This window comes from Vombatus ursinus, unplaced genomic scaffold (assembly GCF_900497805.2).
Source record: "Vombatus ursinus unplaced genomic scaffold, bare-nosed wombat genome assembly UNPS02014821.1, whole genome shotgun sequence".
Taxonomy (NCBI): domain Eukaryota; kingdom Metazoa; phylum Chordata; class Mammalia; order Diprotodontia; family Vombatidae; genus Vombatus; species Vombatus ursinus.
The window spans coordinates 33,956,459-33,971,659 of record NW_020954599.1 but is presented as its reverse complement, the minus strand read 5'-3'; the positions used below and the strand labels follow the sequence as shown (position 1 = coordinate 33,971,659).

The following is a 15,201-nucleotide window of genomic DNA, read 5'->3' as shown; positions in this document are numbered from 1 at the left end:
GTGTGTGTGTGTGTGTGTGTGTGTGTGTGTGTGTGTGTGTGTGTGTGCGCTCATGTACGTTAATATGTTTGGGAGCTCTCGACAAAACTGAAATAAGCCATGTTTCTCTTTGGCTCTTTGCCATTCCCATTTCAGTACCCTTTCTCTTTCCCATACTCCCTTACATACAGTGAGGCATACATTCATCCAACCTCAAAGTTTCTCAGAGCCATGCTCCCACATCCAGAGTTAACCCTCCTTTAAACCTGTCATGAGGAACAAATGATAAAATGTATGGTAAGTACTTTGCGAAGCTTATAGTTGTCAGCTATCATAATTATTATTATTATTGTTATTATTACTATTATTATCATTATTCTTTATCAAAATCAGTCCTCAAATAGAGATCTAATAAACTATTCCTTACCAAGATATTAATAACTAATAATAGTAGATAGTGCTTTAATGTTAGTTCATTTGATCCTCTCACCAACCCTGTATGGTAAGTGCTATTATTATTCCCATCTTACACCTGAGGAAATTGAGGCAGATAAAGGTTAAATGATTTGGCATGGGTCACAGTAGCAAGCAAGTATCTGAGGTCAAATTTGAACTCCGGTATTCTCTGACTCCAGGTCAGCACTATAACCACTATGCCACCTGTCTCTACTGTAGCTTTGTAAGCCAATCATTTCAAATGGTCTTTTGAAGCTTTGCACAGTGAACCAGCTCATCAGTTACAAAGAAAGGCCTGGGGAAAGATAATCAACAGTTGGGGCAGAACAGGATGTTATTCTGGTGAATTTGGATTAGGTAATTAAATGACTCCACCTCTGTGTGAATGGAGATACTAAATGGGTTAAAGGTTAAACATTGCCTTTTCCTCCTTCAGCAATTCTGCCTACAATATATTTTCCAGAACCCTCCATGTTCTGGTCACCGTCTTCTGAATTTATGACACATTCATATGGCTAATACAACTTTCGATTCTGTTTGCTACTGTTAGAAAAGCAGATAAACAGTTTGACAGATGATGTTTTCAAAATTTAGCAAATTAACTTTTAAATCCAGTTCAAGACTCAGATATCAGCAGATCCAAACAAAAGTAGGGGAGGAAAGTAGAAGGAACATGAATTAGGGACCATGAGGTATGGATTTAGTGCTGACTCGGATGCTGATTTTCTGCCTTACCTCTGGCACATTAGATCCTCTCTTGGCCTTAGTTTTCCCACATATGAATTGGGAATAATACCTGTCTGGCCACACTGGATATAAAAAGACAATTTTACATTAATCCATCTACAAATTTAAATCACCAAGAAATGTAGCATATAATTTTTATAATTCTGCATCAGAAAAGAAAGACTACGATAGTATATTGGCTTTAACAAGACTTTCTGTCCAGATCCATGATCTCAAATGAGATGGGTAATTCCTAGTGCACAAGATCCTTTAACCAGTGTAAATGTGTAATTTGTCAGTAATGTAGCAAGTTGACTATGGCACTAAGGGGTTAAGTGACTTCCCTAGGGTCTCATAGCTTCCTATCAGAGGCAAGAGTTAAAGCTATGCATTGTTAACTGCTAGGCCCCACTATGCCATCGTCCTCCTCTTAAAACAGATATCTGGAGTAATTATTGATATTATTTTTAAATTGATATCTTTAAGAACACAGAAATTAATTTTAAACTAGACTGTTGGTCATTCTGGACATCTTTTGTCTCATAAGACACTAAAGTTGTTATAACAATACCTTGGATTTCCCTATCTTGGGACATTTATCTTTACAATCTCCCGTGGAGGGAAAAAATGATCCCACTAATTATGTAGTAGAAGACCCTTTGGGCATGACTTAGGTTGTTTCTTTTCCAACACCCCAGGTCGTAATGAGTTGATATCCTAAAGCCTGAGGTTTAATATACTTAGAAAACATTTCTAACTTCACTGTTCCAAATGCAGATGGTCCCCTTTACGTTCTTAGCCTCATTGTTATGTTTCTGTGATTTGCAGCCTCGTACTTCTCCCTGGAACTTCACATGTGTGTCCCATGATGACAAACTTGTTTCAAGAACACTACATATTGTTTTGTCATTTCACCACAGCTTTTTGCTCTAATACTACAAGGGTGGCAGAGATAGGGAATCTATTTCTTATTTTCTCTTGAAGACAAGCTATTGTACACCACAGGTTGGGGATTGTCCAGAACTGTGTCTAAAATCTTTTTCTCAATCTCAGAATTCCCTTACACCTAACTCCCAAGTGTTGTTAAACAGTAGAAAGAATATTGGAATTATCTGGGGATATTAAGTTCAAATCTTGACTCTTCTACTTACTACTTCTGTGACCTATGCAAGTCTTTCTGGGCCTCATCTACGAAATGAAGGAGCTGGTTTAGATGGCCTGGATCCCTTCTAGGTAAATGAACAGTCCTATGAGCTCTGGTCCTCTGAGACCTGTGTTTCAGAGAAAAGTACCCTTGTCCATCCATTGCGTAAGTCCAAGTTATATTTCTGGGTGTTGGATAGTTTTATGAAACATTTCCTCTAAGCTGGGTGGCATTGGGCTTGGAATCAGGAAGACTTATCTTCATGAGTTCGAATCTGGCCTCAGACACTTACTAGCTGTGTGACCCTGGGCAAGTCACTTAACCCTGTTTGCCTCAGTTTTTCCATCTGTAAAATAGCTGGAGAAAGAAATGGCAAACCACTCTGGCATCTTTGCCAAGAATACCCCAAGTGGAGTTCATGAAGAGTCGCACATGACTGAAATGACTTAACAACAACAATTTTCCTCTGTGTACTCTTCCCCCACTTTAAACAACTCTGCATCTCTTTAAACTTCCTGTCATCACCCATCTTCCACATGTATCAAACCTTAACAGAGCTTTGTTTCATCATTCGCGCTGATAAACGGCTTCTGTTGCAGAGCCCTGTTGGGGATCCCATGACCCTGACAGAGCCATTCCACATTTTGTAAACCGGTGGAGAAGGCAGTATGGGTCTAGAAGGTTTATGTGGTGCTCCCCAGATCCCATCGCTCAGCCAAGTTCAGGTAGAGAGTCTTTCTTCCATACCCTGTGACCTACATAAAAGTGTTATAGTAAGAAAACACTGTTTGGGACTGAGCAAGGAGGCCCAGTGGTGGCCTCCCCATCCTGTGTCTACCTGCAGAAGAGCTTCTTGACCTAGAAAATAAACATGCAGCCTGCCAGCCCTCTGATTTAGCATATGCATCAACAAAGGGCTTGTTCTCCCCTAGATGTAACCCATGGAGAGTAGCTTTCTGTGGATATTCACAAGTCTGCCCACCAGCCCTGCATGGGAAGATTGTGCTCAACATTTCTTATTTACTGATGTATTTTATTTAGCTAATATTCCTTCATGCAAAAAGCTTTTTCCCCTCTCTTTGCTTGCCAAGTAAGACCATGTAGTTTTATTACCTCCACGCTTGGTAATTCCTGTAGCATTATCAACCGTTGTGAAATTGCCATCCTCCTCTGATTTTTGTCTTTGTTACCTTTGGAATAAATTCCACAAAGGTCTTTCACATGCATAAAAATCTTTAATATTACTGAATTACTGACGAGAGTTTCACTAAAAACTAAACTTAGAGAATTTTGAACCAGAGAATGGGATCAGTCTGAATGTCTTACTGCTCCCTCTTTTCAATGTAGCATTGTACATGGCACAGTTATTACAGGGTATGATTCTCATTAGACAGCATCCTAAGTAGAATAAGAATCCCATTTTACTGAAATTTTCTGTAATAAAAATAAACAATAAAGCTGTTGCCCATCTGGTTAAAAAAAAAAAACTAAAATAAAATAAAATTGTGCTCCAAACACAAACATCACAGAATTATTTTACTTTTTACATTCAACATCTGTGTCATATCCCCTGGATTACTTTTACACTTCAAAGACTATTAAAACCAATAATGTGACCAAGCCTATCATGCAGTGGATTTTTGTGTGGTAAGACTATACAGTAATAACGAATGAAAAATATTTACAAAGGTCTTGACAGTTTGCCATTAAAAAAGCTGTACTGCTTAACTCAAAATGACAAACCACATTTCACTTCTTTACAAAGGAGGTGAGATCGAGGTTGACAGCTTGCAAATTCCAGGATTCTGTAATCTCCTGGCTGGTCCCTGAAAATCAGAGTTCAAAATGAAAATCTTAGCAGAACAGTAAGTCTAGTACATCCTTAATTCTTCATCTACCAGGAGCCAGCACCTAGCTGGGCATCTCGCCATCTTTCCTGCCACTGCTTCTCTTCTCCCCACCAAACCATACCAGAGATGGCCAAGACTAGAAAGACCAGATGCATCAATTGATAGAAAAAAATGATTACATTTTTACTTTGAAATAAAAATTCTCATCCTATCTCCTTTTTCTTTGCCTTGTAGTTAAAAAAAATAATAATTCAGTTCATCAGCTTGGTCCTTCAAGCTTTTCTTATGTTCCTGTCCTCCTTGTGTAATTTACTTGGTCTTGGTGGGTGAGTGCAAATTCGCCCCCAAAAAATATATCAAACTAGCCCCATACCATGTTTTACATCCCACTATCCATTCATCTAGCAGGAGGCAAGACTTATCCCGGCATTTTGTCATCTACCATGCCCCCACTTTCTACTTCTTGCTCTGGGAACATTATAACAAATCAACTTGCCCTTTGGCTATACTCTCAATTCAAGTGACTTCTCAGACCAAAATTTCCTTCTCTGATCATCTGTCCCCTATGTGTGGTATTTCCCGTTTTTAGAATATAAGCTGCTCGAGGGCATGGACTTTATGTATTTTGTATTTGTACCCCAGCATCCAGTGCGATGTTTGTTACAGAGTGTAGGGACTTAACAAGTCTCATCATTCATTCATTGTGTATGTTTTAAAAGATGGAAAAAGTACCCTCCACGTTTGTAAATTTACAAAGGTGTATCAAGTAGCATCGACAACAGAAGATAAGACACTTTTTACATGTTCCCAGAACAACCGGGAAAATGATGGAACATGCAGTTAGTGGACTAGGTATTTGGTCTCTGCAGGAGCTCAAAGAATAGGTTGGCCTGAACTTTTTATTGAACTGGCTGAATTTGCTTTGGTTGTTTTGGTGTTCTATCAACGGCCTTAAAAGCTCCAGGAGCAAGGCTCTTGTGAGTACTCAGCTCAGTTCTCCTGCTCATTCCAAGCTCTGCAGGGCAAAAAAGCTAGGCCAAAAGTCTCCATTGGCTGCTCTTGTAAGAAAGAAATCCAAGTTCTCCTATCTCCCGCACAAACCTACAGAGAAATTTCTCTGTGGGTTGGTGTCATTTGAGCCAACCTACACTCTGTGGGTCAGAGAATTGGACTGCTGGAGGAATCACGTTGTACTTTCTGGAATCAGCCACACTGAAGTCCTTCAAGTGAAAACACTGCTGACAGTGGGTGTGACTTGGAGCCAACTGGCACACTCCTTTTAGGTGATTAATGTTCTTTAGCATCACCTAATGGAAGAGTACTTGCTTTAGGATGAGACCTGGATTTGAACCCTAATTATCTCTATGACCTTGGGCAAACCCCTGAGTCTCCCTGAGCCTCAGTTTCTTCATCTGTAAAATCTCCCTGAGCTTCAGTTTCTTCATCTGTAAAATCTCCCTGAGCCTCAGTTTCTTCATCTGTAAAATGAGAAGATTGGACTAAATGATCTCTTAATCTTCGTATGCTGTGGTCCTGTGTTGTCATCCTGAATTTTTGGGGGGAGGTGGGGGAATTAGACCTCTGATTTTATTTTTAAAGTAAGGAAACTAGTCTTAGATAACTCCTAAGTCACTGAGAAATTAAATGATCTATACAATGATGCAGTTTCTGACTGAAACTCGGAACATTTATAAGAAAGGGACACACACACACTTGTAAGAGAGACCTTTTTTATTGGAGGGAAAGGGGAAAAAAAGAAATGGGGAGGACGGGGATAAGTGATACTGGCACCAAAAGGAAAAACAGAAAAGTGTCAATGAAATCTTTTAAAAATACATTGTTGTTGTTTGTCCTTTGTTCTTGAAGAAGACCATCACTTTAGAAAGATGATGCCATGACTTACAAGTGAATTAGACTTAAGTGAGGGAGGACTGTGCAAAGTCACCAGCCTCACTTTCTCCACCAGAGCCATCTGGGCCCAGTGGCAAGATACAGATCAGGACAACTGGAGATGGCCCAGGATGCAGTGGGGGACCTTGGCCTTTTTAAGCTAAGGTCTTTAACAGGTCTCAGTTTCACTGAGGCAAGGTCCATTCAGTGATTAAGGCTAGGTAAGAAATGAGACAAAGAACGGCCTCTTTCCCTAGTCAAGAAAAAACAAAATCAATCTGGGAGGGGAAGACCCTGAGGGTTTCTGGCCAAAACAGCAACAGTTGCTATTTACATTCACTCTGAGCCAACGGGCCCAAACAATGACAAGGTAGGGCTTGGGCTGGGGCGGATTGTTGGCCTATCAATGACAGCCAGAGTGATCTGGGTTTAAGGCTTGGTCCTTAAGAAACAAATGTAGCCCATAAACCCTAAAATATCTGGTGAGGTTTCAGCAATCCAAATTTACATTCCTTTGGGCAGAGCACCCGCAGGTAAGGGTATTATATACCCTGTGTAGATTGTGGAAGGGGGAGAGGAGAGGTGAGGAGATACATAGAAGAGGGAAGAAGGAAGTTTAGAACATGATACAGGTAAAGGTAATGCAAAAACTTTGGTTTTAGATTTAATATAAACTCTAAAACGAAGTATTAAAGAGGTTCACAGTTTTATATGCAATCCTCTTTTCTTATATGGAAATGTTTGTGTTGGCTGTTGTTTGTCTAATCCATCTTTTTTTTTTTAATTGCTTAAAGAAACACACACACTACCACCCTGAAAAACTCACTCTTCACTAAGCTAGTTCACTCAAGGCCAGTATTCCATCAACTAAAAAAAAAGTCATTGTCCTCCAGCTGCCTGCTGCACCCTCAGAGAAAGAGCCAAGTCCAGGGGTGCTCCCTTATGCTGTTTTGTATTGCTGTGCCTCATAGGGTACATATTTCTAGACGTCCTCATGATGGAGTAATTATCTTTATGTAGCATCCCTTCTGGGTCTGCTCCCCAAACCTACACTCAGAGTCAAACCCCAGATGTGGAAGAGCAGCTGACTTGGGGTTCTAAGACCTGTCTGAAGTTTCCGGTTCTCAGAAGCCCCCACTCCTCTGCTTCCCGTTGATTATCAGGTAACGGCTTCAATTAGAAAAAGGATTTATTCAATTTAGCAAAGGGGATGGCGTAGTATGTCATCCCCTGAGATGACAAAGTGAGAGCAGTTGGTACAAAGAACGATTCCCCCAGAAGTATGGGGCATACTCTCCCACAGAACACACGGGGTCCGTACAGGGAGGTGGCACAAAGTACAGTGATGGTGAGAGAGATGCAAACTCATGAGTGACAGAGGGGTGACTGACTCATCGCTTCTACTTACTTGAAGTTCATTCCTGATTCTTGGGCAGCATTTTTCTCTGATAGGGAGAGATCATTCTTCTTGAAGTTGCTTCCTCTCACAGGTAACTACCTTTCTTGGTTAGGTGACCCTATTTGTCCTGGGTGCATACTCTAAATCCACTGCCAGCTACTGGTCCCACCTCTCCATTAACATAATCAATGGCCAGGGGGAGACTGGACATGTAACAATCCCTCTGGGCTCGCTCCCCCACCCCCACTGATGCCCTTTGGTACTGGCACAAGAGTCTGCTACTTTAAGACTCTCCTGAATCTAGAATCTTCTACCATTTGACTGTTTCACCATTGGAATGTATCTTTCATACTGGCTATCCTTTTATTCATAATCCCAGATGTATATCTGATCCTTTCAGCCAGACACATGACATTTCCTGTGCAATGTCATCTGGCTTGTCCAATGAGCTATTTAAATATTCTTCACTCCATCCAAATTGATTCAGGACGTGTTTGTACCAGTTTACACATCTGATTTTTTTTTTTAACTGATTGATTCAGTACAGCAGTCTGGGTATTCTGTGTTTACATTAACCATCCTTCTTAGATATAAGAGCTAGCTTTCAGAAAAAAATGTGGAGTAGAAGTTTGTCTTTGATTCCCTATCAAAGTGTATTTCCACCTTCCTTGAACTTATCCTACTCTTCAGGTATTTATTCTGTGCCCCATTCTTGCTTTTAAGTGGTTGTAACCGACTCCCTCAACTATACATCTGAAGGTGGGAGCCTTCTCAGAATCACTCCTATTTTTGAGAGATACTCTTAAGAAAAAAAAAAAGTATGAATGGCACAAAGAAAAAAGTCATAATGATGCAGAGATAAATGAGAGGGCAGGGACAAGCTGCAGTCTCCTCCACTACCTTGTAAGTAGATGGCTGCTACCACATAAAACCAGCCTTATTGTATACTGACCACTGATGCAAAAATGACACATGCCTGAAAAATGACTTTCTATACAGGGATACGCTCTCACATCTCTCCACTGCAAAAGTCACCTCTCTATAAAAAGTTGTGCTGTTTTGTATCTCAGGTCCTCCTCCAGACTTAAGTTACTACAGATTTAAGTATTTCTAACCAAAAGCACCATCCCTTCCCCCAGAGAGTCCAAAATCTCAGCTGTGATTCCATCTCAAGCCACCCCTGATACCTGTGTGTAACTATTATGTAGCTTCTCTCTTGTTATTCCTCTCAGACAGATCTGTCCAGTGATTTCTCTGTGGAGTCAAGACGTAATTATTGATGCCAACCACTGTGTTAAATGCTAGGGATATAAAGAGAAGAAAAAAGATAGGCTCTGTCCTCAAGGGGTTTGCATTCTAATTAAGGGAAAAGAGCACAGTAACAACAGTGGTCAAGTACCATCTTCTACACAAAGCTTCTCCTGATACCCCAGCTGCTAGTGCCATGTCTAACTACTTTTGCATTTAATATTTAATTTAATAAAATTTAATAAAATACCTTACTTTTCAGTTTGTATTTATTCTAAATATGTTCAGTGTAATGAATTGGATAGAGAACCAGCCTTGGAGCCAAGATAACCTGCCTCATAACACACACTAACTCTATGAACGCGGACAAGTCACTCAGTGGTGTAGGCAACTAAGTCAGCAAGCATTTATCAAGTGCCTGTTATGTTCTGAGCACTGTTTTGAGTGCTGAACCTACAAAGAAAGGGAAGAAACAGTCTTTGCCTTCAAGGATCTCATAGTCTAATATGGGAGACAATAATTATGCAAATAATTATGTACAACCAGGCTCTATACGCAACTAAGCCTATAAGTTGCAGGAAAGATGCCAAACATAGATGTAGGTAGAGTTTGTTTATCTGGGAGTTCCCTATACTAATGAAATCACAAGTCTGATCGGTCTCTGTCCCTATATTTAGTCAGTATATACTTACATGTGTACATTTTGTCTCCTCTTATAGAACATTAGTTACTAAAGAGCCGGAATTGTTTCCTTTTTTATCTTGTCATCTCCAGTGCTCAGAACAGTGCCTGGCATAGAATAGGTACTTAATAAATACTTGTTGATTGATATATCTTGCGTGTGTGTGTGTATGTGTATATATATATATATATACACATACACACACATGTGTATATATATGTGTGTGTATATATACACATATATATGTGTGTGTGTATATATACATATATGTGTGTGTGTGTATACATACATACATATATATATATATGTATGTATATATCCTCCTAGACTCACAGTACCCATAGTCTAAATGTCACATGCTTGGAATGTGATCTCCTTTGTCTTTTCCCTCTAACTACCCTGAAATGCCACTACCTTGAAAAAGCCTCTGAACATTTGTGAAGGGTGACAGTTCCCCCTACTTTCCCCATGTCTTCTGAAAACCAGATTTCCTCAACCATCAATCACCACTCTAACTTTCCATTAGCTTGCATACAATGTAAATATTTAATCTTAGTTCTTTCTCTATCTGTTCAGTGTTTATTTAGTGGTCTCCGAAATCATAGATGAGAATAAGGCCGAAGAAATCTGTGGATTTCAGTTACCCATGGTATATACACTATATTTTTACCTACTGTGGCGTTATCTGAGTGAGGTTGTAACCCCAAAAGTACAAGGACTATTTTGTTTAACTTATATGTCATCCAGTGCTGCACAGAGTAGGTACTTACTGAAGGCTTTTGAACAGAGATGATGACCAAAGTTCCCCTGAACAAATGTAGTTGGAAAGGGTGAAGGGGAGAGAGAAAGAGGGAAAGAAAGAAAGAGGGGGAGAGAGAGAGTCCCAGTTCACTTTTTCATTAATCTAATTCATTCAACAAACATTTATTAAGCAACTCATATGTGCAAAACATTGCCTTCATCTCTAAGGAAGCAAAGACAAAAAAAAAAAAATAGTTCCTGCTCTCCAAAGGCTTCCGTTCTCCTGTTAATCTAATCAGTCATTTGAATAACCTTCACATTACTTTGCAGAGTGGCCAAGCAGAAGGAGACAATTTAGTTGAAATGCTGGTTCTGTAACTTACCAGATGAGTGACTTTCAACAATCACTTTACTTCCCCAAGATTCCACTTTCTTATCTTTAAAATGAGTATAATAACACTTGCACTAACTGCCTCATGGGCTACAGAAAGAAAAGCACTTCCCATGGTTGCTACCATTCTTGTTGTGATCCACTTAAGGGAGTTAATTATTTTATGGTAAATAGTTTTACCAGAGGAGAGATTCCGAGAAACAGACCCAAGTTAGGCTTATACTGTAGCCGTTCAGAAGGGAGAGGGAATACAGAGAGGCCTACTTTTGGCTTGAATAATGCGGGGAGAATCAAGCTCCGACCAAGGGAAGCCAATTGTCTATTGTTCCCTGAAAACTTGCCATTAATTGCTAAATGACCGATTGGCTAGGATCACATTACTACTGAAGTGGTACCATCTTGTACCGTGTTGCTTTCTGTATTGTATTCGTGCAGATGAACTATTCTCTGATGTTTATTAGCTAGTTAGTCCTGGTATTCCAGAAGACAAGGATTTAACTTTGCAGATGACTCTTTATAAACATGTTTATCAGTTGCCTCTTAAACTCAAAGCAGGAAACCTTTAAACAACATGTATTCTTTACCTCCAGCAATGCATCTATTTGGCCTCAACTGGCAATTACAACAAACTGAAAATGACACTTTTGAGAATGGAAAAGTGAATGCTGACACCTTGCCAACAAACACTGTATCGCTACCTTCCGGCGACAGTGGTAAGAGATGCACTTACTTGTTCTTTGTCTTGTTTAACATTTCTTTTAATGTGTTTTACAGTCATGTTTGTGTCTACTTCGTGGGGAGTGGGTTGGGTCTGAGGGGAGTGGTTACCAAAAGAGGAACTCAGTAACAACAAAAAAACCCATTACAAAGAATTTAAAATGACAAAAAAACAGTGTTTGAATATTTTTTTGGGGGTTAGGCAGTGGGGTTAAGTGACTTGCCCAGGGTCACACAGCTACTAAGTGTTATGTGTCTGAGGCCGGTTTTGAACTCAGGTACTCCTGAATCCAGGGCTGGTGCTCTATCCACTGCGCCACCTAGCTGCCCCTGAATATTTTTTTAAAAATCATTTTACTGAAAAAATAGGAATGACTTTTCTTTTTAAATAATCAAAGTAATGAAATTACATCACCCTCAAGTTCATGAATTGTGCCTCTTTTTGTCCCCAATGTATGTTATTTTTAGCCTAAGAGTGAAATAGATCATAGTCAATATCTCAAAACCTTTACTCATTTTATCATGGGTATATTAAATCTTCCTTAATATCCATAAAGTTAAAATACTGTATTAATTTTCTTAGTGATGCCATTAAGGTACAAATTATATTAAAGGGCTGTATTTTAATTGACCTGTTTTCTAGGTCCCCTTTAAGTTTCTCTCAACCTGGGAGTTTTTGTACTTTAGACTAAGAGAGATTTTTAAATAAATAGACTCTGAATGTAAAGGTGGGTTTAAATGGTCCACTCCAAATATCCCAACTGTGCCCTGCTCCAGCCATCTTTTCCTGTCTCTTGGTAAACAGGTTGAATCTGCCCTGGAACAGCTCTGTCTCTCTGTCCCTGTCCCTCCTTTTCTCTAGCTCTCCTTCTTTATTTCTCTTATCCTTTGGCATCTGTTAATGGCCAGCTCTAAGTGGGTGGCTTCCTTACAGGGGTGAGGAAGAAGCTATTAGATTCTTAATGAACATATATGCTGTTCTACACACACACACACACACATACACACACACACACACATACACACATGCACGCACATCTGCTATGACTCATGCTTTTTGTCATTTTTCATCCCTCTCCTCATCTTGTTTTATTATAACAATAATCCTTTGTGTCATGCCTCCTACTCCTTAGGGATGATAGAGAGTTTTATGAGACATTCGATTTTCATAATCGTAATGAATGGTCTCTACATGGGGCCTTTTCAGAGAAAGTGCCCCCTGTTCCTTAAACATTATAAACTCATGGCTGAAAGTTGGCCACATCTGAATTAGGAGGTAACTGCTGCTCCAAAATGCTTTAAAGGGGTGACGAATGACTTCCCTAATTGAAACTGCAGGTGGGAGATTTTAATTAAGGAAAGTATAATTACCTTAAACAAATGCTTAATTACTCTGTAGTGATAACACATATATAAACATCTAAAGCAACTGCCCATAAAATGAATAATATTTATTCTAGCTCCCTCCCCCAATTCCACTCTTGTAAGGTCAACAAGGCCCCAGCATTGACTCCTATGAAAATTATAAAGGGACAGTTAACCCCTTGTTGAAAATTCTGTAATTAGGTGATCAAGGGTCTTGAGTGCCACAGAGATAGAATGACTATATAAGATATTTTTGCATCACAGACCCAAGGAAAATCCCATAACCTTGGTGTTGGTTATAATCCCTCCTTAGCTCTGGCATTGCCCCTCCCTTCTAAGCCTGTAGGAACTTAAGAGATAGGCTCACAGCTGTTCACAGAGTTCTCTCCAAATGGAAACTGATTCAAGAAATTAGAAAGTATGCCTGAAAGAACTGGAATTTGAGAGGATACACATCAGTTGGGGGATGCCTGAACAAATTGTGTGATATGATTGTGATGGAATACTGTTGTGCTGTAAGAAATGACAAGCAGGATGATTTCAGAAAAACTTGGAAAGACTTACATGAACTGATATAAAGTGAAGGGAACAGAACCAGGAGAGCATTGTACACAGTTACAGCAGTATGGTAAGGATGATCAACTGTGAAAAACTTAGCTACTTTGATCAAGATAATTCCAAAGGGCCCATGCTAAAAAATGCTATCCACCTTCAGAGAGAGAACTGGTGAACTCTGAGTGCAGATTGAAACATACTTTTTTAACTTTATTTTTCTTGTTTTATTTTTTTATCTGTTTTCTTTTGCAACATTGCTAATATGGAACTATGTTTTACATGATTTCACATATATGATTGATATCAAATTGCTTACCTTCTCAAAGAAAGGTTTAGGAGGAAGAGGGAATTCAAAAATTTTTTTTCTTTTTTAAAAAAACATTTTACTTTTTCCAGATTGCATGTAAAAATAATTTTTTAACATTCATTTTTTTTCAATTTTTAGACATTTTTATTTTAAGTTTGGAACTCAACATTTTTAAGCAATTATTAAAAATTTTACATGTAATTGGGAAATATTTAATGAAATAAATAAAAACATTTCTTTTAAAAAAGAAGAAAGTATTGCCTGGATGACCTCAGTTAAGCAAGAGCCCATGAGGACCTCTCTTTTATAAGTAGAATCAGACTCCTGAAGATCCTGTAGAATCAACTCACTTCCTTATAATTTCTCCAGTTTTAGGAGATGGTCTAGGTACAGAAGATAATTCTATGAAAGTTCTATATAGAAATGAGCCCTCTGGTCTGAGCCTTTTCCAGGCCACAGACTAAGCTGATAGACCCTAAATCATTGCTGAAAGTGACTTATCACCTAATGACTGGTTACACATAATTGTAGAGAGGGGAATATGTTTATATGGTTGTAACTGTGTGCCAGGCATCGTGATAAGTGCTTTTTACAAATATTATCTCATTTGATCCTCACAGGCACCCTGTGAGGTAGTAGGTGCTATTATTATTATCCCCATTTTATAGTTGAGGAAACTGAGGGAAAGTTATGTTAGGTGACTTGCATCTGAGGCCAAATTTGAGCTGGGGTCTGACTGACTTCAGGCCCAGTGCTCTATCAATTGTGTTACCAGCTGCCTCATTGTATCAGAAAGGGAAAACAATCTAGTCTCTTAAAAATTTGAACCATCTTCTTTGGGAGTGGCAGAAAAGATAGCTCCAGCCCTTGAGCAAAAGGGTAGTTGGGAAGAAACCAGTTCCCTACCCCCTTGTAATTCCTCTGCTGGGTTTCCTTTCCCCCATTGTTCCACGTGATGAATATATGGGCAAAAATTACCTTTCCTGTATCAAGGATACATTCAGGGTAGATGCCTATAGTTCAGATTTCACCCTAGGTCTACCAGTGCCCAGCAGGACATACTAGTAAGTATTATAGAATCACTGTTTTGGAGAAATCGTCTTACATATGAGCTGTTTCAGAGATTTTTTTAAAAATCCTATCCAGTTTTTAAAGATCTCCAGGGAAGGAGCTTCCACAACTTCTTTTAGTAACCTCATCTAGTCATTAACAACCCTCCCTATCAAGAAATTCGTGGAGCCTTGAATTGAGCACAGTAGGAACCTAAGCAGTGCTGAGTATAATGAGACAATTACTTCCCCGTTCCGAAAAGACATACTCCCATTTATGCATCCCGATGTTACGTATTCTTGTTTTTTAAATAGAACTCTAAGGAACACCTCGTGGTGCTAGGAATTCAGCAGAGAAATCTCTTTTCTCTGAGGTAATATTGAGCAGGGCTTCTACGTGGCATTTCAAGAACATTTGCAGAATGTTGAATGGAACCTGTCCTGCCTGCTTCCCATGAGGGTCCTGGGTCCTAGATGGGCTTTGAATGTTAACGATAAACAGTGCTAGTGTTTGAAAACACAAATAACAGCACAGAAGTTAGATGGGGGAATGAAAGGAGGCACCCTGGCTCTTTCAGAAAGTCTGAGTTCAAATCCCACCTTTTACCCTGGCTACCTATATCTAGGCGTCTGTTTCTTCGGTCAATAAAATGAGGTTGTATTAGATGGAGTCCTTGACAGCTCTCAGATCTATAGTTCTAT

The 15,201-nt window shown here is 39.3% G+C and overlaps 1 protein-coding gene across 2 annotated transcripts in view; it reads left to right on the top strand.

The window, feature by feature from the left end:
* The window catches only part of LOC114024545 (teneurin-3), a 440,254-nt gene that overhangs the window by 250,702 nt on the left and 174,351 nt on the right, over window positions 1-15,201 (top strand). For both annotated transcript variants that reach the window (XM_027837581.1, XM_027837579.1), the window contains exon 5: window positions 11,097-11,219. In XM_027837581.1, the coding sequence (XP_027693382.1) occupies window positions 11,097-11,219 (123 nt within the window). The remainder of the gene's footprint in view (window positions 1-11,096; window positions 11,220-15,201) is intronic.